The sequence below is a fragment of the Dermacentor variabilis genome, chromosome 1, assembly GCF_050947875.1.
Source record: "Dermacentor variabilis isolate Ectoservices chromosome 1, ASM5094787v1, whole genome shotgun sequence".
Taxonomy (NCBI): Eukaryota; Metazoa; Arthropoda; class Arachnida; order Ixodida; family Ixodidae; genus Dermacentor; species Dermacentor variabilis.
Window position 1 is genome coordinate 254591391 of NC_134568.1, and position 27921 is coordinate 254619311.

The following is a 27921-nucleotide window of genomic DNA, read 5'->3' on the forward strand; positions in this document are numbered from 1 at the left end:
ACCGGCAGACACACGCTATGAGCTTCCACGGCTTGCTTGATCCACGCGCACTCGCCCGTGAACATATGGGGTTCTACGTAAGATGGGTGAACTACATCCATCGTAGCTGCGGAATCGCGAAGCACTCGGCACTCTTTCCCGTTCACGAGGAGGTCTCGCATGTAAGGCTCGAGAAGCTTCATGTTCTCGTCAGTGCTGCCTATTGAAAAAAACACAACTTTTGGTGTTGTTTCCGGACACTGCGCCGAAAAGTGACCCGGCTTCTGGCACGTATAACAAACGCCCGCTCGCCTCATCTCGAACCGCTTTCTGCGTTCGGCTTCGGCTGCCGCCGTCTCCTTAGGTTCGGTCGCACTGCTTCCACTCGCATCCGCACTACGCGTGTTCCCCTTTGCTCTCATGGGTGTGAACTTCGGCCTCTCGAACTTCGAGCCAAATTCACCCTTTTGACCATCCTTAGCTCCGCGAGCCCGACGCGTCACAAACTCCTCGGCTAGCTCAGCGGCTTTAGCCACCGTACAAACGTCTGGCCTATCCAAGACCCAGTATCGCACGTTCTCCGGTAACCGACTATAAAACTGTTCTAGCCCGAAGCACTGCAGAACTTTATCGTGGTCACCAAACGCTTTCTCTTCTTTGAGCCACTCCTGCATGTTCGACATAAGCCTATACGCAAACTCTGTATATGACTCACTTTTGCCTTTCTCATTTTCCCGAAACTTCCGACGGAACGCCTCCGCAGACAGCCGGTACTTTTTTAGCAGACTCGATTTTACTTTGTCGAAATCCTCTGCCTCCTCTCTATCCAAGCGAGCGACTACGTCGGCCGCCTCGCCGGGTAACAAAGTGCGCAAGCGCTGTGGCCACGTTTCCCGAGAGAACCCCTGCTTCTCGCACGTTCGCTCAAAGTTAACCAGGAACAAACCAATGTCCTCTCCAAGCTTAAACGGCCGCATCAGGTCAGTCATTTTGAACAATACTCGTTCTCCTGCACCGTGTGCCTGACTTCCATTACGAGCGCGTTCCATCTCTACCTCGAGACGCTTCATTTCCAAAGCGTGTTCGCGCTCTTCTTTTTCTTTCTGTTCTTTAAGTTCACGCTCTTCTTTTTCTTTCTGTTCTTTAAGTTCGCGCTCCTGTCTTTTTGACCTCTCCTCAATAGTCTCAAGGCATTCCGACAGCTCGTCATCCTCAGCCTCTAACTCAAGAATAGCCTTTAGCAGTTCAGGTTTTCTGAGTTTTTCCGAGACATCCAGACCCAACTCTCTTGCAAGCTCCAACAATTTCGGTTTGCGCAACGACTTCAAATCCATGGCTGCTCTGAATGCTGCTTTCTCTACTGCTTACTATTGTCTTGCCGCAAACTAACCCGGCAGCAACGACAACCACAATTACCAGCTCTGTTTCTGACACTAACAAAAGCCTGGCAAAGCTCAGAAGAAGAAAGTCCCGCACTCACCAAACCTCGCAGGCAGGAATTCCGCGCAGTCGTTCCGCTGCAGGCAACCAGTCGTCACACAGGGCTCTGTTACGATTCGCCTGCGACACGTGGTTTTGCCGGCGCCAACTGCGGCGGGGCGGCAGACATTTTGGCCCGATCGTCGTCGCCGCAACACTCATCGCCAGGTGTTTCCAGGCGCGTCTGCGGCGATGCGACCGCCTAGGGATCCCCCTCGCATTCCAGTCATTGTGCCCGAAACAGGCGATGCCAAAGCAGGGATCTCATTCCAGTTATTGGGCCCGAAACAGGCGATGCCAAAGCAGGGATCTCGTTCCAGTCATTGTGCCCGAAACAGGCGAAGCCAAAGCAGGGACCATCTTCTCGTTACAGTCATTGTGTCCGACCGGCAGCGCCACGACAGTGTGCTGCGCAGCGCCACGACAGTGTGCTGCGCAGCGCCACGACCAGTTGCTACGAGATCTTGCGCAGCGCCACGACAGTGTGCTGCGCAGCACCACGACCAGTTGCTACGAGATCTTGCGCAGCGCCACGACCAGTTGCTACGAGATCTTGCGCAGCGCCACGACATGGTGCTACGGCATCGCTACGACAGTGTGCGTCACCATTAGCCCATTGTACATTCACGTGCTCGTCTTTTGAGGGGTTCCTTCTTGCCCTCAACTGCGAGAGTATAAAAACAGCTGCCCCCGGACGCCAGAGAAGGGGCTCCGATTTCTTCCGTTGAGTGAAGTGCTCTCCCGTCTCTCTACTTCGGTCAAACCTGACCGCCAACTCTTTGCGATGTTAAAATAAACAAGTTGTTTCATTGTTACCAGTCGACTCATGCTTTGCCGGGACCTTCGGATGCTTCGAGTTGTACCCCAGGCCGCCAGGCCAACGCTACCCTTGGGGCTTGCGACCCAGGTACAACCACGGGTGTCAGCGCCGAGTTCCCATCCGATCGCTCCAGTGTCGCGATCCAAATATCTGGTTGCCAGCGGTGAGATCGCCTACGACTTCAAACAACGGTCTGCCAGCGGCGAGATCGCGACAACGGAGGCCAGCAGCAAAGAGATGCAGTTGACAGTATGCTGAGCAGCTCAACGACGATCCGGGAGCAGTGCAACGAGCCCTGTGTGACGACTGGTTGCCTGCAGCGGAACGACTGCGCGGAATTCCTGCCTGCGAGGTTTGGTGAGTGCGGGACTTTCTTCTTCTGAGCTTTGCCAGGCTTTTGTTAGTGTCAGAAACAGAGCTGGTAATTGTGGTTGTCGTTGCTGCCGGGTTAGTTTGCGGCAAGACAATAGTAAGCAGTAGAGAAAGCAGCATTCAGAGCAGCCATGGATTTGAAGTCGTTGCGCAAACCGAAATTGTTGGAGCTTGCAAGAGAGTTGGGTCTGGATGTCTCAGACAAACTAAGAAAACCGGAACTGATAACGGCTATTCTTGAGTTAGAGGCTGAGGATGACGAGCTGTCGGAATGCCTTGAGACTATTGAGGAGAGGTCAAAAAGACAGGAGCGCGAACTTAAAGAGCAAAAAGAGGAACATGAGCGCGAACTTAAAGAGCAGAAAGAAAAAGAAGAGCGCGAACACGCTTTGGAAATGAAGCGTCTCGAGGTAGAGATGGAACGCGCTCGTAATGGAAGTCAGGCACACGGTGCAGGAGAACGCGTATTGTTCAAAATGACTGACCTAATGCGGCCGTTTAAGCTTGGAGAGGACATTGGTTTGTTCCTGGTTAACTTTGAGCGAACGTGCGAGAAGCAGGGGTTCTCTCGGGAAACGTGGCCACAGCGCTTGCTCACTTTGTTACCCGGCGAGGCGGCCGACGTAGTCGCTCGCTTGGATAGAGAGGAGGCAGAGGATTTCAACAAAGTAAAATCGAGTCTGCTAAAAAAGTACCGGCTGTCTGCGGAAGCGTTCCGTCGGAAGTTTCGGGAAAATGAGAAAGGCAAAAGTGAGTCATATACAGAGTTTGCGTATAGGCTTATGTCGAACATGCAGGAGTGGCTCAAAGAAGAGAAAGCGTTTGGTGACCACGATAAAGTTCTGCAGTGTTTCGGGCTAGAACAGTTTTATAGTCGGTTACCGGAGAACGTGCGATACTGGGTCTTGGATAGGCCAGACGTGAGTACGGTGGCTAGAGCCGCTGAGCTAGCCGAGGAGTTTGTGACGCGTCGAGCTCGCGGAGCTAAGGACGGTCAAAAGGGTGAATTTGGCTCGAAGTTTGAGAGGCCGAAGTTCACACCCATGAGAGCAAAGGGGAACACGCGTAGTGCGGATGCGAGTGGAAGCAGTGCGACCGAACCTAAGGAGACGGGGGCAGCCGAAGCCGAACGCAGAAAGCGGTTCGAGATGAGGCGAGCGGGCGTTTGTTATACGTGCCAGAAGCCGGGTCACTTTTCGGCGCAGTGTCCGGAAACAACACCAAAAGTTGTGTTTTTTTCATTAGGCAGCACTGACGAGAACATGAAGCTTCTCGAGCCTTACATGCGAGACCTCCTCGTGAACGGGAAAGAGTGCCGAGTGCTTCGCGATTCCGCAGCTACGATGGATGTAGTTCACCCGTCTTACGTAGAACCCCATATGTTCACGGGCGAGTGCGCATGGATCAAGCAAGCCGTGGAAGCTCATAGCGTGTGTCTGCCAGTAGCAAAGGTGCTTATTGAAGGACCTTTCGGAGCGCTTGAGACAGAGGCGGCAGTGTCATCTATGCTGCCACCCCAGTACCCGTACCTATTTTCAAACAGGTCCGATCACCTCCTGCGCGAGAAGGGGCTTTTGTTTGGTGAAGCTAGTGTTCAGGCCTTAACCAGATCGAAGGTTCGGGAGCTCGCTGCAAAGGCGGTAGTTGCGGGGCCGACGTTATCAAACAACGAAAAAGGGTCAGAGGCGCAGCAAGCTGATATTCAGAGCACGCCCGAACAGAATAAAATTGAGTCTGTAGCGTTGAAGGCGCCAGATACTGGAGAGGAAAATCCCGACGCGGGAAAGTTAGAAGAGCTATCTACTGATTTGCTCATCGCGCCTACGTCAGACGGACTTGATAGGTTGCTAAAAGTCAGCCGGACGGCTTTGATAGCCGAGCAAAAAAAGGATGGCAGCCTGGAAAACGTGCGCTGCAATGTCAAAGAAGGTATCGCCAGGAAAACTGCGCGTTTTGTGGAAAGAGGTGGAGTCCTGTACCGGAAGTATCTAGACCGCCGAGGAGTGGAGTTCGATCAGCTGGTCGTGCCTCAATGCTATCGTCAGGATCTGTTGCGCTTGTCACATGGGGGTTCGTGGTCCGGACACCTAGGAGTTAAGAAAACTAAGGACCGTCTCTTGCAAGAGTACTATTGGCCAGGGTGTTTTCGGGACGCAGACCATTTCGTGAGGACATGTGACACTTGTCAGCGGGTGGGCAAACCAGGGGACAAATCGAGGGCGCCGTTGAAATTGGTACCTATCATTACGGAGCCTTTTAGACGGCTCGTTATTGATACAGTGGGACCTCTGCCGGTAACAGCCACGGGGTACAGACACATTTTGACTGTGATCTGCCCAGCGACAAAGTTCCCTGAAGCAGTGCCGCTTAAAGAACTCAGCTCAGTTGAGATAGTCAATGCACTACTGTCCATATTTGCGCGAGTTGGTTTCCCTGCGGAAATCCAATCAGATCAGGGCACAGTGTTTACTAGCGCTTTGACGACAACTTTTCTCGAAAGGTGTGGGGTAAAGCTGTTACACAGCTCAGTGTACCACCCACAGTCGAATTCCGTTGAGAAGCTCCACTCCGTCATGAAGCGCGTGTTGAGAGCCTTGTGTTTTGAACATCAAACTGACTGGGAGCTGTGTCTGCCTGGGTTGATGTTTGCTTTAAGGACCGCGCCGCATGCGGCTACGGGGTTTTCGCCAGCTGAACTGGTGTACGGTCGCTCGCTTCGATCTCCGCTTCGCATGCTTCGAGAATCATGGGAAGGTAGGGGCGACGACTCAGTCGTGGTGGAGTACGTGCTTAAGCTCCTCGAACGCTTAAGAAGGGCACAGGAGTTGTCAGGTGAAGCAATGGCAAAGGCCCAGCAGAGGGCCAAGGTTTATTATGATCGGACAGCCAGGGCCCGTCGTTTTGAGGTTGGCGATGAGGTCATGATATTGCGCACATCGCTAAACAACAAACTAGACGTGCAGTGGGAGGGCCCAGCGCGAATTGTTCAGAAACTGTCGGACGTTAACTACGTGGTAAGTCTGCCAGGAAAGCGGAAAGCACAGCAAGTTTACCACTGTAATCTGCTCAAACCTTATAGACAAAGGGAAGCAGTGGTGTGCATGATGGTAAACGTTCCTGAAGAGCTTCCAGTCGAGCTTCCGGGACTAGGCTCAGTGACGAACAGGGAAGACACCGGTCAAGTCATTAGTGACCTTATCAGTAAAGCACCGCTGTCGCCCGAGCAGAAAACCGAACTACACCAGCTATTACAAGAGTTTCAAGGTCTGTTCTCTGAGAGGCCTGGTAGGACTTCGGTACTTACTCATGATATAGAACTTACCTCCCCAGAGCCAGTACGATCCAAGGCGTATCGGGTGTCACCCCGCCAGAGCGATATTATGGAGGCTGAGGTAAAGAAAATGCTACAGCTCGGTGTTATTGAGGCAGGTGAGAGTGATTATACCTCCCCTTTGATTTTAGTTGAGGTACCGGGCAAGGAACCTCGTCCTTGCGTCGACTACCGCAGGCTTAATTCCATCACTAAGGATCAAATTTATCCGATCCCTAACATCGAGGAGCGCCTTGAGAAAGTTAGTAGCGCTCAGTTTATTTCCACCCTAGATCTTGTCAGGGGTTATTGGCAGGTTCCACTTACAGAAGAGGCTAGTAGGTATGCGGCGTTCATTTCACCAATGGGAACATTCCGTCCTAAAGTGTTGAGTTTTGGTTTGAAGAACGCGCCATACTGTTTTTCAAGTCTCATGGATAAAGTGTTGCGGGGACAGCAAGAATTCGCTTTACCGTATCTAGACGACGTAGCGATATTCTCCGCATCCTGGTCTGAGCATATGACACACTTGCGGGCAGTGCTAACCCGCCTGCGCGAAGCAGGCTTGACAGTAAAGGCTCCTAAGTGCCAGTTAGCACAGGCCGAGGTTGTCTACCTCGGTCACGTGATTGGTCAGGGTCGTCGCCGCCCCTCTGAAATAAAAGTGGCCGCTGTGCGAGACTTTCCGCAGCCGCGCACAAAGACCGATATTCGGTCGTTCTTGGGTGTCGCCGGCTACTATCAGAGGTACATCCCTAGGTACTCTGATATCGCGGCTCCCCTGACGGATGCTCTAAGAAAGACAGAGCCTCAAACAGTCGTCTGGGACGAGACAAAGGAAAGAGCTTTTAGCGCCCTAAAGAGTGCCCTAACAAGCCAGCCTGTGCTACGATCGCCAGACTATACAAAAGGGTTCATTGTTCAGTGCGATGCTAGTGAGCGAGGCATGGGCGTTGTACTGTGCCAACGGGAAAATGGAGAAGTAGAACACCCCGTCCTGTATGCTAGTCGTAAGCTGACCAGTCGTGAGCAGGCGTATAGCGCCACCGAGAAAGAGTGTGCGTGTCTCGTATGGGCCGTTCAGAAATTGTCATGCTATCTAGCCGGCTCGAGGTTTATCATTGAGACGGATCACTGCCCTCTCCAATGGCTGCAGACCATCTCTCCCAAAAATGGCCGCCTCCTGCGCTGGAGCCTCGCTTTACAACAATATTCCTTTGAGGTGCGTTACAAAAAGGGGAGTCTCAACGGTAACGCCGATGGCTTAAGTCGAAGCCCCTAACGTAGGAATCAGCCTCAAAATTGTTTGTTACTGATGTTTTTCTTCCTGAGGCAGGATTTTTTTTAACATATTGCTTTTGTTTAGTGTTTCAAAGTGATGATATGCTTTCTAGTGCAATTTTTCAATTTGTGGACGCGTTCTGAGTGATGCTAGACTACTGTAAGGAACTAGGCATTGGTATAAAAAGGGGAAAGAGCCTGGCAGGGCTTAGTGAGGGTTGTGCCGTGCTTGCTGACTGAGCGGTTGAGTTTTCAGCGTAGTTCTAACGCTTGCCGGGAACGAGAACAAAAATGTGAACTCTCCCGAAGTCACTTTGCAGTGTCCCGTGCGAACCTGAACGAGAGAACGAGGCCTTCTCTGTGCGCTGCGCTCAAGAAACGTCAAGGGACGCCCGACTTCGGTTATGAGCATCATCGAGCGACATCCCTCCGGACAGCGGATGCAGTCCCCTGTCCATCGGGATCTCCTTCCCCCGGCGGGGCGGTCTGTTACGATTCGCCTGCGACACGTGGTTTTGCCGGCGCCAACTGCGGCGGGGCGGCAGACATTTTGGCCCGATCGTCGTCGCCGCAACACTCATCGCCAGGTGTTTCCAGGCGCGTCTGCGGCGATGCGACCGCCTAGGGATCCCCCTCGCATTCCAGTCATTGTGCCCGAAACAGGCGATGCCAAAGCAGGGATCTCATTCCAGTTATTGGGCCCGAAACAGGCGATGCCAAAGCAGGGATCTCGTTCCAGTCATTGTGCCCGAAACAGGCGAAGCCAAAGCAGGGACCATCTTCTCGTTACAGTCATTGTGTCCGACCGGCAGCGCCACGACAGTGTGCTGCGCAGCGCCACGACAGTGTGCTGCGCAGCGCCACGACCAGTTGCTACGAGATCTTGCGCAGCGCCACGACAGTGTGCTGCGCAGCACCACGACCAGTTGCTACGAGATCTTGCGCAGCGCCACGACCAGTTGCTACGAGATCTTGCGCAGCGCCACGACATGGTGCTACGGCATCGCTACGACAGTGTGCGTCACCATTAGCCCATTGTACATTCACGTGCTCGTCTTTTGAGGGGTTCCTTCTTGCCCTCAACTGCGAGAGTATAAAAACAGCTGCCCCCGGACGCCAGAGAAGGGGCTCCGATTTCTTCCGTTGAGTGAAGTGCTCTCCCGTCTCTCTACTTCGGTCAAACCTGACCGCCAACTCTTTGCGATGTTAAAATAAACAAGTTGTTTCATTGTTACCAGTCGACTCATGCTTTGCCGGGACCTTCGGATGCTTCGAGTTGTACCCCAGGCCGCCAGGCCAACGCTACCCTTGGGGCTTGCGACCCAGGTACAACCACGGGTGTCAGCGCCGAGTTCCCAACAGATCGTACCAGCAGTCAGATCCAAATAGCTCGTTGCACTGCTCCCGGATCGTCGTTGAGCTGCTCAGCATACCGTCAACTGCATCTCTTCGCTGCTGGCCTCCGTTGTCGCGATCTCACCGCTGGCAGACAGTTGTTTGAAGTCGTAGGCGATCTCACCGCTGCCAACCAGAAGTTTGGATCGGACCGCTGGTACGATCTGTTGGGAACTCGGCGCTGACGCCCGTGGTTGTACCTGGGTCGCAAGCCCCAAGGGTAGCGTTGGCCTGGCGGCCTGGGGTACAACTGGAAGCATCCGAAGGTCCCGGCAAAGCAAGAGTCGACTGGTAACAACGAAACAACTTGTTTATTTTAACATCGCAAAGAGTTGGCGGTCAGTTTGACCGAAGTAGAGAGACGGGAGAGCACTTCACTCAACAGAAGAAATCGGAGCCCTCCTTTTGGCGTCCGGGGGCAGCTGTTTTTATACTCTCGCAGTTGAGGGCAAGAAGGAACCCCTCAAAAGACGAGCACGTGAATGTACAATGGGCTAATGGTGACGCACACTGTCGTAGCGATGCCGTAGCACCATGACGAGCACGATCTCGTAGCACCCTGTCGAGCACGATCTCGTAGCACCCTGTTGTAGCGCTGCCGGTCGGGCACAATGACTGTAATGAGAGGATGGTCCCTGCTTTGGCATCGCCTGTCTCGGGCACAATGACTGGAATGAGATCCCTGCTTTGGCATCGCCTGTTGTTTCGGGCACAATGACTGGAATGAGATCCCTGCTTTGGCATCGCCTGTTTCGGGCACAATGACTGGAATGCGAGGATGATCCCTAGGCGGTCGCATCGCCGCAGTCGCGCCTGGAAACACCTGGCGATGAGTGTTGCGGCGACGACGATCGGGCCAAAATGTCTGCCGCCCCGCCGCAGTCGCGCCGGCAAAACCACGTGTCGCAGGCGAAACGCAACACGGGGCGACCGAAGACAGGCAAGACTGCCGAAGAAGAAGCCGCCTACAGGAAGCTCGGCGCGCGGCTCAGCGGGACTACGATCGACGAATGACAGCCGATCCGGCCCATCGCGCCGAGGCCGCCGCCGACAAATGCCGTCGCCGAGCCCGAGGATCCCGAGTTTCGGGCCAGAGACAACGAACGCTGCCGACTGAGGGCTCGGCGCCGCGCAAATTAGCAAAACCTAGGGACACGTAGTATGAACATGCCCGAGCCATGTATAACCTCGCAAAACTTAGCAAAACCGAGCAACACTTAGCAAAAGCCGGAACTAGCTCCGCTGTGACCAAGCCTTGTACCGCTAGTGCAAACTGCCCACATTTTTTTTCGTGACAAGCACGCATCCTCACCGAGTAGCGCGTTTATGATCCGCACAAGGGTAAAATTATAGTTCAAGATTCTTAGCAATAGAAAGACTAATTACATGCACGCACGAATATCGCGCGTGTGTGTGTGTGTGTGTGTGTGTGTGTGTGTGTGTGTGTGTGTGTGTGTGTGTGTGTGTGTGTGTGTGTGTGTGTGTGTGTGTGTGTGTGTGTGTGTGTGTGTGCCGCTGCGCTTTGACACAGGCGCAACCGCTCAGGAAAGCGAACGACCACAACTAAATAAATTCATTTTTCAAGCGGCAATTGCTATATATAGTAAGTGTCCTCTTCATGCGCAGTATTCAAAGTCTGGAGTCTACCGTCAAATACACGACATGGTGGAACGACACCAAGGCCTGAGACCTGTCCCCGTACTGTACGCCCAGAACGACGTCGAGGATATACTGCGGAACAAAGCAGTCTTGCTGGTTGGGAAGTCTGCGGCCAAGTTTGAGCTGAAGCGTTACTGCTCAATCCTGCGGGGTCGCTTCTACATAAGCCAGGGATTCCTCTTCATCTGGAGGAGCGTCTGGGTCGCCAACAAGGACTTTCCTTTGGACCTATTCAAGGAGATGAACAAAAGGTAACTGCACGTAAAGCACGCTGGTAGATGTCAGGTCAGGCACGTACCTAGGGGGGGGGGGGAAAGGGGGGGGGCCCAGGGGGGCCCGGGCCCTCTCCCCCGAATTAAGCGGCAACGCCCCCCACCTATGCCACCACTCCTCACACACATTCCTAAAGCGCCGCCAAATCAATCTTGAGACGTGACAGCTCTTCTTTGGTCAACATTTTACTGCCTTTTTTACTCCTTTTGGATGGCGGTACTTATCGGCATCTCGTGGGGTGTGAAGGCTAGTTTTTTTCATCGATTCGGTGCCTGCGCGATTAACTCGAGATGCGTTCAGTTGTCACCATCTATTCAACGGTCACGAGCGTCGCTGTTACTTCGTTAGCTCAACCTTCTTTGTTCAGACTGATCCAGGGACCAGGAAAGGGATTCAGTTCGTAGTCAGCTGGTCTGTATGCTTGTGGAACGAGCTGTGGCCGGAGAAAACGCCATTTGCGTTTAAATTTGCGTTTAAATTTTCCTTTTGCTTCAATATTTCCCTGAGTGACGGCTCGCCGCGACGCTGGCAGATCCTCGGAACCATATACCCGCGATATGGGTTAGATAAGGTGGAAAATTAAATAATGCGAAACAGCGTCCATCATCAAACCCTGCAATAACCGTTAGACCCATAAGCAATATGACTGTCACCTGTTACCTCGTCTTATTTTTCACTAATTGCATAGCACTTTTTGTGAAATTGGCAACCGGAAGAAAGAGTCGTCAGAAGTTGAGAAATTAAGCAATCTACTGACAGAGGCGAGGCAACAGCCAAACAGGAAGGACAAGCAAAAAATAAAAAAAATCACCGTTGCTTGTGAAAATATTTATAGATCAACATCTTTTTTATTTAAAAAGGAAGTGAAGAAAACGCCGCCGGAAGTGGAGAATAAATCCGTGTATTTTTAATGACGCTTCTACAGTTATCAGTTAAGCCATCTGACGCAGCAACTTATCTGTTGTGCTCATATGTGGGTGTTGTTCTAAACTTCCCCGGTGGGCGCAGTACGTCTAAAACCGCCGCGTCCTGCGCTGTATGCGGTTGTACGGGACCGGCGGCCACGCATCGTTACGCAACTTCCCAAATAACAATACGAGTCAGTTTTGGCACTTAACTTGGTAGAGCAGTAAACGAGGGATCCAAAAGAACAGTGATTGTTCCACAACTATATATTTCTCTACAATTCTTCCAGAGCTAATTAAAAAAAAAACGCCACTACAAATCTTTATTTTACACTTTCTTTTATTAACTTGTTCTTGGCAGTGTTCTTCCTGCAGTTCTTTCCTGCGCGAGTCCATTCGATCTGGTTCCTTGTTTGCCAAGTAAAGGAGAGGTGTATCCCACAGGCGTACCTGTGAGATACACCTTATTTCATTTCTCTTTTGCGGGTTTACGCGTCTTTATGGCGAATGGTGGGCATTATTCCTCATTTTGTACTACAGTAAAGGCAACTCCCCCCCCCCCCCCTCATTTCCATATAGATGTTACCTTGGATTTGCCCCCCGCCGAAAAAAAAATTCTGAGTACGTGCCTATGTCATGTACTTGTATAGGTGACGGGCACGTTTCCTCCTACAGGGCGTGCATGGTTGTCTGCACCATGGTTGCGCGCTTGCCTCATATGTGCGCTTTGAAGCTTGTCCTGCTTGTCCTGCTATGTCCCAAAGGTCCAATAAAACAGTGCACGCGCAAGCTCTCTTTTGATCCATTCTTGCTTAGCATCGCGCGCGCATCACTGCGTTTCCTCCAGTAAACACACGCGTGCGTGCAGATTCGCAAAGGGAGTGGGCATTATAAGCCGTTGGAAGAAAATATTGATGCGAAAATGTCAAATGAAAAAGCCTCCCGTCTGTCGTCTGTAGCAGCGAAACGGCGCTTAAGCGGAAGCTTTAGCTCGGGCCCAACTCCGACGCGGCCTATTCAAATACGTGTAAAAACGCAAAAAAAAAAACGTTTTCTGAGATAACCCCTAATAAAATGTTTTGCATTTTAGAGAGATCAAGTTATATTCTAGCGACTGTTGGTCGCGAAATCTCTATTTAGGTCCTGAATTTCGTTAAAAGATTTTGAAAAATTCGAAGGTTTGAAAAAAACATATGCACGAATTTTACAGATTCTGCACAAAAAAAAAAAAAAAAAACAGATATGTCGGTTCTATAAACGGGATCCATTAGATCATATAAAGCGGGAAAACTCGATACGTCCTTTTAGATCTTACGTGCATTTTTTACGTTGTATACAAGGGTTCTGCAAAAGCTATATTTACATATTACTGAATTCTTTGAGATTCATTTGTAACATATCAAGTTTGTCCGCTTTAGATGTACTATTCTATGCAACTTGCGGAATTTTATTATCGATTTTCGTTGCTGAGTTACACAGTTGTGAGCTTGGTAGTTTCGCTTTTGAAAATTTTCGTTTTTTTTGCCAATTTTTAATAAAAGAATTAATGACCTAAATCAAAAATACGAAACCAACAGTCACTAGATTTTAAGTTTTTTCTTTTGAATGCAACAAACCTTGTCAAATTTGGTGCAGCGGTTGGGCCGAGAAAAACGAATTCTCCTTTTACGTGTATTTAGATGGGAGCACCCGAGCTAAAGCTTCCCCTTAAGCTCCATTTGCCTTTGGCTGCGACGCCACGTCACGAGCGCTCCTCGACGGAGCAGAGCGGGCGAAATGGGACGCCTGCTCTAGCGATAGCGCGCCAGGTGCTGCGACAGCACGCCAGAGGTTCTTCAGCGCGCCCAGTGTTGCCCGCGAGGAGTTCCTAATTCAAAGGACCGCTCGGTGACGTTCAACTGGACATTTAATGCTTTTGCATTCACTACTTAGAAGTGCCTAGGTGTCCTCGGATTTTCACACACACACACACACACACACACACACACACACACACACACACACACACACACACACACACACACACACACACACACACACACACACACACACACACACACACACACACACACACACACACACACACACACACAACACACACACACACACACACACACACACACACACACACACACACACACACACACACACACACATATATATATATATATATATATATATATATATATATATATATATATATATATATATATATATATATATATATATATAATCGCCATCGTATTTACCGGATTACTTTGTTAAAAACGGCGCTTCAAAAGAGTACAAAAATATGTACAGCGACACGATGGAACAGCATTGCTTCATTTGCTTGCTGTAATCCACTGACGCAACGCTACATTGCCATCAGTTTAGACGTGTAGCCACCTGCTTGAAGTTCGATTCTCCCTGCGCTTCCTCGTGCGCGTGCTCAACGCGTGCCCCGCAGCCAACGGTACAGTGCACCCGTCTCCCCGCAGGGTCAAGTGGTGGGTGGAGGCCGGCGTGCCGGCGCTGCAGTCCTACGTACTGGAGCCACCCGGCGGCGCCTGCTTCGCCGGAAGCCAGCGCTCGAGCATCTACCAGTTTGACACTCTGCGCTTCGAGGATCTCACCGGGTTGTTCCTCGCTCACCTGGCCTTCTCGGTCGTCGCGATGGCCGTCTGCGCGCTCGAGCTCTGCCTTGGCCGACGGGCGTCCACCCGCTCACAGTGACGCGGCTCAGTCGAAAAGCCCAGCCGACGCCACGCGCCTTTCCAGCAAAAAAGAAAAAAAGAAGTAGAAAGTAGAAAGGAACAAAAGAGAAGGGGGGGGGGCAAGTCTTTACCGCCAACTGTGGTCTGCGACATGATAACAAGTGACCAGTCGACACTCCAAACCACCGGAAGGCTGCCATGCGTCACCAGCCGCCGAGCTTCCTGTAACTATGTGTAGAAATATTTTCCTAGCACGTCACGGCTAAACAGTGATGTCGGCGGATGTTGCGCGAGCAGTTTGTCGAGGAGTGGGCGAGGAGTTTGTCGCCTACCGGAGCACACAGTCAAGCCACTCCTTCCCCCATGTAACGCCCTCGCGCGTACCACGGAGACACAAACATGCTAAGCTTACGCACACGCACACAGACAAGTGTGTTAGGGGGAAGGTGATGAGAGAGGCGTTCCTTCCGCACAAGTGTAAAATTGTAGTTCGTCATTCTTGGCAATAAAACCACTAATTACATGCACACACGAAAGTCATATTGTTCATAAACCTGGGGCCCTATGACGTAAAACTAGTCCAATATGTTTTATTCCAATATCCTGACGTCAAATTTGCGTAACCGCCGACGCAAGCATCGGGCGCTGACCCGAAGGGTTGTCTAAACAGACCAATCAAACTCTCTCCTCGTTTATGGGAAGTCACTTTTGTTTGATTTAAAAACAAATAACACTGCCTACACTGAGTGGCTTGTCTTATCTAATTGGCCGACAAGAAGCGAGGAGCACACTCAAGTGGAGAGGGCTTCAATGGGGGTGAGCCAGTGCACTGAAAATCGATAACTGAATGAGGAAGGTAGTGCCGGCGTCTGCGATTGGTCAACTTTCCCTTACTTAGCTTGCGGTGGCTGGTCGAAAATTGCGGCGGCATGCAACGGAAGCTTAATAATGACGCTAAAATGGATCCTCAGCAAAGAATAGTGAGCAGAACGAGGTCGTAAACGGGCCGAAAGTTCTCGAAGAGGTTACACGGCCACGCAAAAGGTTTTATAATGCGCAAATAATGCTCTCCGGCAGGTATGAGTAGCCAGTGCCTGAGCGATCGGCGGCAGCCATCTTTTATTTTTTTCCGAACGGGGCAGCGTGCGGCTATTCAGAAAAGAATTCAGTTTTGTTCGGCATATTAATGTATTTTCAACGCGTAAACGCCACTTTGACGCGATGAGTTTCCGTGGTTTTGTGACGTCGCGTGACAGGCAGGTGAATTGGGTGCAGGCCGAAAACTTCTGACCAATAGCCGAGGGCTAATGACGAAAAGGCGTCGAATCATAAGTAACTATTCGTTTGTTCCGTCTATTCATGCATAATCAGTGTGTAACGTCATATCAGAAGGGGAGCTATCGCGGTTCTCGTGACGTCTCGTGACAGACAGGCGAAGTGGGGTTGGTCCAAAAAAGTTTTCGACCAATCGCGGCGGGCTGATTGCAGAATTGAAATATAAAAGTTTGGAATGGCTTTACTTTATAGCGCCCCCGAAGGAAACAAAATGTGTAAGAGTTTGAAACTAAAGCTAACAACGCGAACGAAAGAAAATTATTTGTGTTGCAATCTGCAAGGAAATTCCGCCCGATGGTTGAAGCACACCTTTGTTTAGCGGGGCATGGCTGTGGAACAAATACTTCAGCTAACACACACACACACACACACACACACACACACACACACACACACACACACACACACACACACACACACACACACACACACACACACACACACACACACACACACACACACACACACACGCACACGCGCACACGCGCACACGCACACACGCACACGGCTGCCCAAGTGGTTCAACTCCTGCGTGAATGTAATCGCTGTTCATGATGCTGCGGACAGTCCATAATATAGCGCTCCACAGAAGAGCACGGGGTGCCAGAGTAGGTGCAGCTAGAAGGTTGTTTTCTTTCTCACGCAGCGCAAAAAGCAAGGTGTATCGGCAACGCCCAGTCGTAAATGATGCGCAATGGCATCAAATGTATGACCAGTTTTCACATTTACTGATAGCTGCAGAAAAGGGTGTGCTCCATATAACAGTGATCTTGGCTCGCTCGTCGAATCATGCACATGCCTTCAGACAATTTCCTGCGCAGCTTACGGATGTCGTTCTTGGCATCCAATGGAATGAATTTGCCGATGGGTCGTCCCATTCTAGGACTGGTGAGCAACTTCCGGTCAGTCAGCTACCTGGTCTCCAGTTACACCCATGTAACTAGGGGTATATTGAAATTGAACTTGCTGAACGGATAATTTAGCAAAAATTTGCAACTGCTGTTACGAACCCACAACCTTCGCATATTGACCAGTTGCCTTCACCCAAAAAGATCACGTTCTCGTGACGCCTGCGGCAAAAAGGACGTTCCACGTCCGCCGCCAAGGTCTGTCAGTGGTGGCGCTGGCTAACACTCCCGGGGTTCTACTAGGACACATAAAATGCCCAAGAAAGTGGATGGGAAAACGGCGCCGCGGTATACAGCTCAATTGGTAGAGCATCGCACGCGAAATGCGAAGGTTGTGGGTTCGGTTCCCACCTGCGCAAGTCGTTTTTTCATCCACTTTGTTTTCCATTAATTTAGCGTTTCTTTATTTCATTTATTAAGCACTATGTTGTCCTTGGTGTCAGTGTTTGTTGGCTTCTTATGATATGACTAATAAAAATCGGGCCCCTCGGTTAACCCCCTTTCTTCTCGTTTGTTTCAGATATTGGTAGTTCATAATTATTCAAAGAAATTGTTGTGGGATTTACTATTACTTTTTGTGGACTATGGAACAGGGCTAACGTTGTTCTAACTGGATTTATACGCAGTTGGTTTAAAGTGCACCACGTGTGGACGTTGGAGAGGTCAGTACTGAGTGTGGCTTGCAAAGCGTTTAGTGTGTGCTGAAATGAGTATAATGTGGTATCGTCGACGTATAAGAGGCAGTCTGAATCGGTCAGTACATGATATGACTAATAAAAATCGGGCCCCTCGGTTAACCCCCTTTCTTCTCGTTTATTACATAACGAGGGTCTTGAATCCGGCAACATTGATGCCTTCAGGTAGCATGTGTGGGTTTATTGACCGGTGGCCTTCACCAAAAAAAGATCACGTTCTCGTGACGCCTGCAGCAGAAAGGATGTTCCACATCCGCCGCCAAGGTCTGTGAGTGGTGGTGCCGGCTAACACTCACAGGGTCTACTAGGAAACAAATACCCAAGAAAGTGGATGGGGAAACAGAGCCGCGGTAGCTCAATTAATAGAGCATCGCACGCAAAATGCGAAAATTCTGGGATCGTTTCCCACCTGCGGCAAGTTGTTTTTTCTTCCACTTTCATTTCCATTAATTTATCGTTTCTTTATTTTATTTATTAAGCAGAAGTTATTTCCCCTATGTTGTCCTTGGTGTCCTTGATGATATGACTAATAAGAATCGGGCCCCTCGGTTGACCCCCTTTCTTCTCGTTCAGTACATGGTAAGTCATTTAGGAATCATAAAAAAGCAACGGGCCTAATACGGAACCCTGAGGAGCACCATTGATAATTAATTTATTGGTAGAGCAATATCATTTACAAAAACAACTATGAAACATACAAGTAGCAGCGGAAAAGTTCGAGAGGTGGACCAGTAATGGCGCATTGCTCTAGATTAAAAAAAAAAAAGAATGCAATGATGTACTGTGGCGAATGCCTTTGTAAGAGCAATAAATATTGCCCCTACAATTAGTCCCCGATCAATGACTTGCCTAATGTTGTCAGTTAAGTGAACTAGAACCCGCCGGGTTTGCTTAGTGGCTATGGTGTTGGGCTGCTAAGCACGATGTCGCGTGATCGAATCCCGGCCACGGTGGCCGCATTTTGATGGGGGCAAAGTGCGAAAACAGCCGTGTACTCAGATTTAGGCGCACGTTAAAGAACCCCAGGTGGTACAAATTTCAGGAGCTCCCCACTACGGCGTGCTTCATAATGAGATCGTAGTTTAGTCATGTAAAACCCCGTAATTTAATTTTCTTTAAGTGAACTAGAGCTAACTCATTTGAATAGCCATGTCTGAACCCAAACGGGAGGGGACTGATAAGCCTAAACTTATTTAGGTAGTTCATGAGGTGAGTATATATAAGTTATTCAACAACCTTGCTAAAAAATGGCAAGATAAAAATGGGGCGGTAATTAATATTTTCACTATTGCCTTTTTTGAAGACATGAGTTATTTTACCAACTTTAACCCTTTTTCTGCCACGTATTTTGGCTAAAAATGATACAAAACTATCTACTTTCTTTATTTGCCGAAATAATTCTACGCATCCTGAAACAACCAAAAATATCCTTAAAAGCACTTTATTTGTAAGATACGTGCAAATTATTTTGTTGAAAGTATGGACAGAGGATTGGCTTCACTGCACTGCACTGCACTGCGGAGAGTCTCCGACTTTCTGTAGTCCTCGTTGCAAAATATGCCTTCAAAATTTAACAAAAAAATAAGAAACAATACTCTGACAAGCGGGGCTCATGCTTGTGGCAAGGGATATCAGATCCCTAAATTGTAGACTTGGTGTGGTACATTTCAAAAGCACGGAATAGTGCAGAGTGCTGCTCCACATTCCTCGCACCAGGTATACGTGTAGCGGTAGGTTTCACGGAGAATGAAATCTGTTAGTTCATTCGTTAGAAAGAATTCAAAATACGGCGCACAGTTCCCGTCCTCTGTCACAGGTACCTTTAAGCCAGGCGCGGCCGTGAAAACAAATCTTGTCCACTGCCGACACGCTGAGACGCTGTCGTCGTCCGAATTCGACGACTCAGAGAAGATATGCTGCTCAGTATGATGACGATGATGACGACCTTGATGAGTTTGGCTCATACCCCCCTCACGGGGATTGGCCAAGAATCAAGGCAAGATTGGCTCGGTATCGTCGCTGCCACTCTCGGAGGAAAATCGAACTTCTTCTTCACTCTCCGAGTCCGACAAATCTTACGCAAACAAACCTTCCCCCCCCCCCTTTTTTTTTTCCGGAGCGGAGCCGTTGCCGCCACGCGCACACACAGAGGAGGACGCCATTTTCAAACCTCAGTTGTCAGCACCGAAACGTCACTCTTCCAAAATGCAAGCTTTTAATGCGTTTTCTTTTAACTTTAATTTGCTCCGACATCTGTTGATGCCAAAAAGAACTAAACGAAATGCATCAGGGCAGCTTGGCTGCGGCAGTGCGCAAGCGCTTGTTCCAGCGGGGACGAGCTCTGCTCGTCTTCGGTGTGAGCGGTACAAACCGTGTGAATGAGCTCTGGTCGTCTGCGGTTGGGAAATGGCTAAGTGAGTTAGGAAATACCCCAGAACGGAACATTTCGTTAATAATATCAGCAAGGACAGGTGAGATGTCAGCAGAGACAAGCTTCATCTATGAGCTGGTTTGATCGAGGCCAGGTCCAGTCGATTTTAAGGAAGAAATAACACTGTAGGCTACACGCGGTGAAACAAGGCCAATATAAGATGAGCATGAGCTATGCGAAATACTAGACACTATCTGCACTAGCTGGATGACTGTTATCAGAAGCAGCAAGGGTTCACTAAATGCGTTAGCAGCATCAGTATCTCTGGTGTACTCATGATCATTGAGTACAATCTTTCTGATGGCCGGGTCAGACGCTTTCATACGAAGAAACTGTCGAATTAGTTTCCGATTACGCCTGGTGTCTCTTCCCTTGTCAAGTATTTTGTTTTGGCAGTAGTCTCGTTTTGCGCGCCCGAGAACGGCAGAAAAAATGTTTGAATATGTACGGAAGCGACATTTCGAATTAACAGTAAAGGGCTGTCATGTTACTCTTTTGCGAAGATTATTTTTTCTCGTTATGGAACGTAACATGGCATCTGTGATCCAAGCACTTCTTGGAGTAGAATACCAATGTATTACTCGTGAATAATTAGTACACTGATCAATGGATTTAGTAATTCAGGAATGGAACATAGAAAATGTCTTCTTAGGAGAACCTTCCATATATACGTCATCCCAGTTTGTGGTATGAACCTGATGAATAAACTGTGTTTTGTTGAATGAATATTTAACCTATCTTTTAGAATTGCTAACTGTTTCTGAACCTAGACAAAAACAAGGGGTAATGATCAGTGATTGAATAATCGATTACACCAGAAGAGCAAACAGAATCAGAATCAAATGAAGAAAATATGTGACCAATGAGCTTTGAAGAGCCTGAAAGATCACGCCTAGTTGGAGTCTGAATTATGGAAGGAAAGCGATAGCTGAGTAGATAAGTTACATAGTCATAGCAGGACTGACAGTTGAAATCGAGAATATTAATGTTTATGTCTCCGTAAATTATTATATCTTTATTTTTATTCGTTAAGGAATGCAATATTTCTTCCAGTTTAGAGAAAAATTCCGCATATGAGGTTGACAGTGAGCGATATATAGCACCTACTATTGTGCTACTATAATTGACTGGCAGGTAATTGCGGTCAAACCCTAGCAAGATGGATTCGCACAAGTCCGTAAAAGCAAGATCTTAATTAACGTTGAACGTAGGTCGATGATGGTCTGATGAAAACAGCCGACCCGCCGCTGCGGTGGGAAGTACGATGATTTATTTCAGATTTGTTGCCAGACAGACCATACAAATTGCCATCAGCTGATGTTAGCCAGGTCCCCGATAAGCATGCATACAAAGGAAAAAGTGTGGTCAGGCATGGAAAGAAAATTCAATAGATCGTCATGATGCTTGGATAAACTACGAATCTTGCAGTGGAGGAAAGAGAACGCAGGTGATTTATCTTGCAACAAAGATTTCACTTGGTTACAAGAAAACATAATAAAAAAACACAAAAGAATAACTGGGGTTAATGTCGAGATTGCTTGAACTATCACTGAATGATCGCTATATTCATCACGCCACTGATGCGATAGACACGGCTGCTGTCTGATTTCTTAGCTTTAATCACACAGTTGTCAGCCCAAAGGAACTTCCAACCTTCACCTTTGACAGTGAAGAACGCAGCAGCAAAAATATGAAGGAGGAAACTAAGTTCTTATTGGACGGACCTTTGCCCACAAAAACAGGCTACACTCAAAGCACAACGTTAGCGGCGAACACAGTCGTGGTCGCCGAAATCTGATCAGCGGGACAAGCGTGTCGGCTTTTACAGATCACTTATCGAAGTTTCTATACTTGCGGACAACTTTCTGTGGCTATGAAGGGAAAGCTACGGGGGCGGAGCTTCTACACATGTGTTACTGCGCCAAGTAGTCCGGCAGCGTCTGACAGTGCTTTTGGTTGCTCGGAACAGACGCTGAATCGACGCAGCTTCCACGTGCGACGGTTTCCCGTTTGCCCAGACGCGGAAGGGAAAATCCGCAAAATAAGTAAACTTTTACATTCAGTTGTGTTTCGCCTTCTTTAAATGTTGCTAATAAGGTATGTACGTTTTTTCTTCCCCAGCTTTAACGTGGATGAAAACGCGGCACTCTTTTCAGAAGTGCTCTCGCTTCTGCGTGCTTTGCCTCCGTAACTTCATAGCCACAGAAAGCTGCCCGCGAGTATATAGTGCAAACGCTGGTGTCCGCGTGGTTTACAGAAGCTACTACATAATTCCTGGCGCGCACGCGGTCTGATAATACAAGGTTCGGCGAGGACATACACAACGGATAGAATGAACGATAACATTCGCGTAGGTTCCAAACCATGCAAGCGCGTCTTGCGCTGAGCGATAACGTTTTATCATTTGTTAGCCGGGGAACAGCGATCACCGGAGAAAGATAAAGGAGCGCACATGACAATGCCCCCCTCTTGAAAAGCATCGTCCCGAGGCTACAAACTATCCCACTTCTGTCACCACATTGACACGTGTACTTGTGTATTTTTCTCCTGTGACCGCTGTCCACCGGCTAACGAATGGTAAATGTTATCGCTCAGCGCAAGACGCGCCTCCGTGATTTGGAACTTAAGCGAATGGTATCGTCCATTCTATCTGTTGTGTACGTCCTCGCCGAACCTCGAGCAAAACGAGAACAAGGTAAAAGCGGGAGCCAACGTTTCGACAAGTGTACTTCTCTTTTTCAAGGCAAGTCCACTTGTTTAAACGTTTGCTCCCGCTTTTACCTTCTCATTTTGCTCATCGTCTTGAATTTCCATCTCCTGCCTTCCCCGTGCTTTCCCTGGCTCGCTGAACCATATTCGACTGCATGCGCGACACGAAGCATGTAGCAGTTTCTGGAAACCACGCGGGTGCCAGCAATTGCACTTGAACCTTGGGCGTGGGATATAGAAAAGCCGACGCACTTTATCCTCTTATCAGATTTCGACGATCGCCGGCTGTGTTCGCTTCAGTCGTTGTGCTTTGAGTGTAGCCTGTTTCTGTGGGCACAGGTTTGCCCAATAAAAAAGTTTCCTCATTTATAGCTTTGCTGCTATGTTCTTCACTGTCACTACTGCGCGACAGTGAAATACTACGCTGGGGGAGCAGATACAAAACCTCTACAAGAGCTTGGCCACTGCTCCGCGCCCCTTACTTTTGAAGTACTGCCTGAAGCGCCCTAAAACGACCAGTCGGGCGTGCCATCAAATTAAGTGTATCTCGTTGTTTGTCCTGGTGTAAGCACAATTATCAGACGATGAACGACGGCGGCAGCGTGTAATCCCTCACGAATGCCTTTTGGAAGGTATTCTCAACTTTCTGGGTCGTGCACTTGTGGCGTTATATAGGCTAGCACGCATGAACTCGGTCCTGGATCATCGACGCCACTCTCTTCTTTCGTCGCCGTTGTCTCTTTCACAAATGCACTTTTTCCTGCATCTTTGACGCTTGCGGTGACGTAGAAGCACTCCAACTTGTATATACAAACTTGTATCTTTCGTTCTCCTCTTTTCAGCCTGTAGCAATATACAGTGTTGGGCGCTCAAAATAGGAGAACGATTTATTCGGAGAACCGAGAGACGTTCGAAAAGTAAAATTATTCCAAAAGCATAAAAAATTTTGCTCCAACATTCGAAGGGCTAAAACAAACACTCGCTGAAAAAAATTAGAGCAGGAAGGCAGTTCTCTTGCTTCTTGTGAGTTCTCTTGAGCGTCTTTCCCGTCCACGTCTCCTTTTTTCCGCAACGCTTCTGCGCTCCCTTTTGCGAAAATCAGTTCTCATGCTCCCACGCCCTCAGACAATTTCTTAAAACTGATCCTGAAAATTTCTGCGTCATTTGAACTCTAAGAAGAGCCAAGCTATTGACCACTTACGGATTCATCGACGGGTTTCAGTTTAAACAAAAACAAGCACCCGCATTTAATTATTACTCTCATTCTATCTTCTCCGAGTCTAATCTGTGCTCTCCGGTTGTTGCTGACCGTGTGTAAAATGTTAGTTTGGATTTTGTAACGCATGAGCGTGTATTTTCTATGCTCTTAAACCTAAAACAAAAAAAAAAAGTCACGCGGTCCTCACGGTATTCCTAAGGCTTTTCTTCGTCGCTATGCCGAGTGGCTTGCACATTTTATAATTTTCCGCTCTTTTTTATCTGTGGCATCGTTCCGTCAGACTGGCGGATCGCTCGTGTTGTGCCCGTACTTTAGAAAGGCGACCTTGCATTACTATCAAACTATCGCCCTATATCACTGTCGATTACGTCATGGAAATTTCTGGAGCGTATTGTCTCAAATCTTATGATGGAATTTCTTGAAAAACGTGGCACTAAGTCCTCGTCTCGACACGGCCTTCGGAAGAGGCTGTCTACTGCTACTCAGCTTCTCCCTGCTGTTCTCACTGTTGCTGCTGTTCTTGATAAAGCCGGCCAGGTTGGTGTTATTATCCCTATCGGGGGCGAGCTCCACCACTGGAAAAGCTGGCGCCACGGTCGGCGTGGCGTGGCATGAGGGATCACGTGGACAAAGCGGCCGCGCCGACTGCTTTGGAAGCACCGAGGCGAGCTGAAAACGAAAGTTTGAAGTCCAACCTGCGCCGCGGTTCTGATTAAGTGGTGAGGCTTTACCGCCTTGTGTGTCTGCTTGACAACATTTGAAAGTACTATATAGGTAGTGGCTGCCTTTGGAGGCGTGCAGCATGGTAGGCTACTGCTCGGTGCCGCAGTGCCGGACGAACGCAACTGAGCATGGTGTCAGCCTTATTCACACGTAGCCGCAGGGCAAGGAGCTGCGTGAAGCTGGGCTGGTGAAACTTAGAACCGGCAGGCAGCCGTCAGCTACAACTCGGGTATGCAGCAAGCACAGACGCGAGGAAGATTTCTGCTACGGCGCCGGGACTGCGATGTTTGGTGAGTAACAGAAAATGCGCACTGAGACGCTCGCCCGCGCCCGACTAATGTCATGATGGTTTGGTCTATTAACTTGTTGATCCTTGATACTGGCAAGTTCACTGGAACGGAAAGGGAGCGGTAAGACGCCCATTAAAAAAAGGCATGGCATATAGTTATGTTTGTATTATGAATTAATGCCCTGGATTACGAAAAAGAAGCAGAGTGAAATCACACGCTGAGAAGACCGATAAACATACAGTGCGACACAACTTGAGGAATAATATTGAAATGTCCAAGAATTTAGAAGACAAAATAGATTGAATTGTCGCGACGGTACATCACAATCGCCGTAGGCGTCAAAGTCTCTATAACGAAATTATTTTTGAACAGTTCTGATAGCGTCCACGCAACAATGGTTGCTAGTGTGCTGTCAAATGCTCATATTCTATGGTCTAAAGCTCACGACACGGCGCAAAAACGCGCTCACAGCGAAAGCAAAACATTGTGCGCGGACATGCATGCAGACGCGCAGTCGGTCGCTACGAACCCGTGCAATCGCTGCATTGAGGCTTCATTCTGTTATGGCCCATTTGGTTATACAGACAGCCCACTATAAGAACATATTTGACATAGTTTACTATCAGCGTTTGCCTACCTATCACGCAAGAAGCCGGTGCGGGAGACTCCATCGCGGCGACCACGCGCAGTGGCGTTCACTGTACGTATTCAGTAAAGAGATAGCGCCTCTAAACGATTCTGTGCTTTCAGTTTGCCCAGGAGTATTATATCGACAATAAAAAACTTCCCTCGTTTTGAGAGTACCTACATAAATATCCAGGAGGGCTGCCGGGTGGTGTTTTTATTGAGCGCCGTAAGCGAAACCTATGAGGGGCGCGCCGCGTGATCCCTCATTCTACGCAAGGGAGGCGCTTCCGACAGATGGCGACTCCGTAACTCCTCGCCCCCAGTATTTCAGCAAAGCTTTCGATATGGTCTCTCATTTTGGTTTAATAACAAAACTAAGCAACTACAGCTTTCCACCTAATCTAGTAAACTGGATATCTGCATATTTGAGCATGCGCAGGTAATTAGTTGATGTTAAAAAATTAAATTAAATAATTATGGGGTTTTACAGGGCAAAACCACGATCTGATTATGAGGCACGCCGTAGTAGGGGACTCCAGAAATTTCGACCACCTGGGGTTCTTTGACGTGCCCCTAAATCTAAGTACACGGTTGTTTTCGCCCCCATCGAAATGCGGCCGCCATGGCCGTTATTTGATCCCGCGACCTCGTGTTTAGAGTTCCAACACCAAAGCCACTAAGCAACCACGGTGGGTAATTCGTCGATGTTGAGGGCCATTACTCTGGATGTCTCCCCGTGCACTCCGGAGTTCCACAAGAAAGCGTGCTCGGACCGCTACTTTTCCTAGTATAAATTAATGACCTAACAGCATTAAATTGTTCGCAGATGACTGCTTACTTTACAAAGTGACTAACAATGCTAGTGACCAAGTAATCCTGAATAAAAGTCTTACTGCGATTTATGACTGGTGCGGTACCCCGGAAATGAAACTTAATGCAGGAAAAGCCGTTATTATGCGCGTAACCCCCCCCCACCCCCCACCCCCCCCAAAAAAAACATCCTCTAGCATATCAATACACTATTAAGCAATCCGCATTCACTGAAACACAGGTGTAACAATCAACGATCGCTTGAACTGGTCGCAACACATCAATAATGTTTGTGTGTCTGCTCGGCGTAAACTCGGCCTGCTAAGGCACAAGCTGAAACACTCACCTCAATCCGTGGAACTCTTAACGTTCAACACACTGGTAAGGTCATGATTAGAATATGCTTGCGTCGTCTGGGACTTTTTCACGAAAATAAAGATTAACAAACTGGAACACATAAAAAGACTTGCCGTCCGCGTCATATTTAATTGATACGGACTTTATCACTCCCCATCTCAATTGATGAATGAAAATAACATTGGCACCCTGGAATTCCGAAGAAAGCTAGCAGGCCTCAAATAGCTTTTCCACCTCTGGAAACGCGAGTTACAACTTGATCATTCATCCTATATCCAGCCCCTATCAGCCAGCTAGATCTATACTAGGAATCATCACCCCGACAGGATAACCCCTATTTTCGCGCGCACGAACTGCATTGAGTTTTCCTTTATTTAAAGAACAATCACTGAATGGAACTACCTGCTAGTCGATGTATTTCTGACCAGCAATGTGGCATATGCCATAAAAAAACTGAATGTGTAGTAAACGTGCGTGCATGTGCGTGCTTTAATGCGTGTTAGCCTACGCGTAGAAAAGGGTACGTGTTGTGTGTATCTTCGCCGCGTTAAGCTTGATAAGTCTGGATTGCATGTATCGCAAATCTTTCTTGACTCTTCTTTTTTTCTTGCACAAAAAGTTCTCATTTATTTTATTGCACGTTGCACGACCCCTTGCATTGTACATTGATCTTTTTATTGTGACAATGTTTTTTCGTTTATTTTTTTTCTCCTTAGAATGTTTGCATTGCGTATCAATACTGTGTAAACAAATCCACTCCTGCCTGGGCCACATGTTGTCCTGCAGTATTCTGTAAATAAAAAAGTAAAGAATAGTAAAAAAAGCAAAACAAAACAAGAACAAAACCCCATAGTATGAATAATAAACCCATGCTTTATTCGCGAGCAGCGTGCCGATTGGATTACTATGCATTGTTTCCACGGTATTCGTGGTTGCGTAATAGTTACAAAACATGCACCAATCATCTGCATTAGTTTTCTGTTTGCAGCAGCAATAATTCGCACCCGAAAGGCGAATGATTCCTAGTATAGATCTGGCTGATAGGGGCTGGATATAGCATGAATTATCAAGTTGTAATTCACGTTTCCAGAGGCGGAAAAGCAATTTTAGGCGTGCTACCTTTCTTCGGAATTCCAGAGTGCCAATGTTATTTTCATTCATCAAATGAGATGGGGAGTGATAACGTTGGACTACATGGATTACTATGTAGGCTTCGCCTAGATAGTGGCAGTGACTTTGTGGACTTCAATTAACTTAGCATTTGTGAGCAGAAAGCAAACCACTGATTCACAAAATCTACGTTTGACTATCGTGTTATGACCTTCGAAAGGCCAGTATCACCTTAAAATTTAGTGTTTAGTTAGAAGAATTTCCGCTTGGTTGGTGCTTTGCCATGTCCACAGAGAAACGCATTCAACGTAAACGACTGGAACAGTTTCTGTCCGACCTAATTTGCTTGCTCAGTTATATAGAAGGCACGCACATAGTTCTCAGTATACGCAGAGTAATCTCCATCGGCTGCATTCTGACGAAAGCCGGATGAAAAAACAAAGAATAACGAAGGTGCCCGTGTACCGAAATTTCGGTCAGAGGACGTTAGAGAAGCCACGGGTGGGTACGGCTTCCTTCGAGGTCAGGTCGTACATGC

General features: G+C 48.5%; 1 protein-coding gene across 1 annotated transcript in view; it reads left to right on the plus strand.

The window, feature by feature from the left end:
• Nucleotides 1–14208, plus strand: part of LOC142564608 (glutamate receptor ionotropic, kainate 1-like) — a 37436-nt gene extending 23228 nt beyond the window's left edge. The window contains exons 6-7 of the mRNA XM_075675702.1: nt 10263–10546; nt 13954–14208. Coding sequence (XP_075531817.1) covers nt 10263–10546; nt 13954–14188 — 519 coding nt within the window. The 3' untranslated portion in view covers nt 14189–14208. The remainder of the gene's footprint in view (nt 1–10262; nt 10547–13953) is intronic.
• Nucleotides 14209–27921: the final 13713 nt, after the last annotated feature.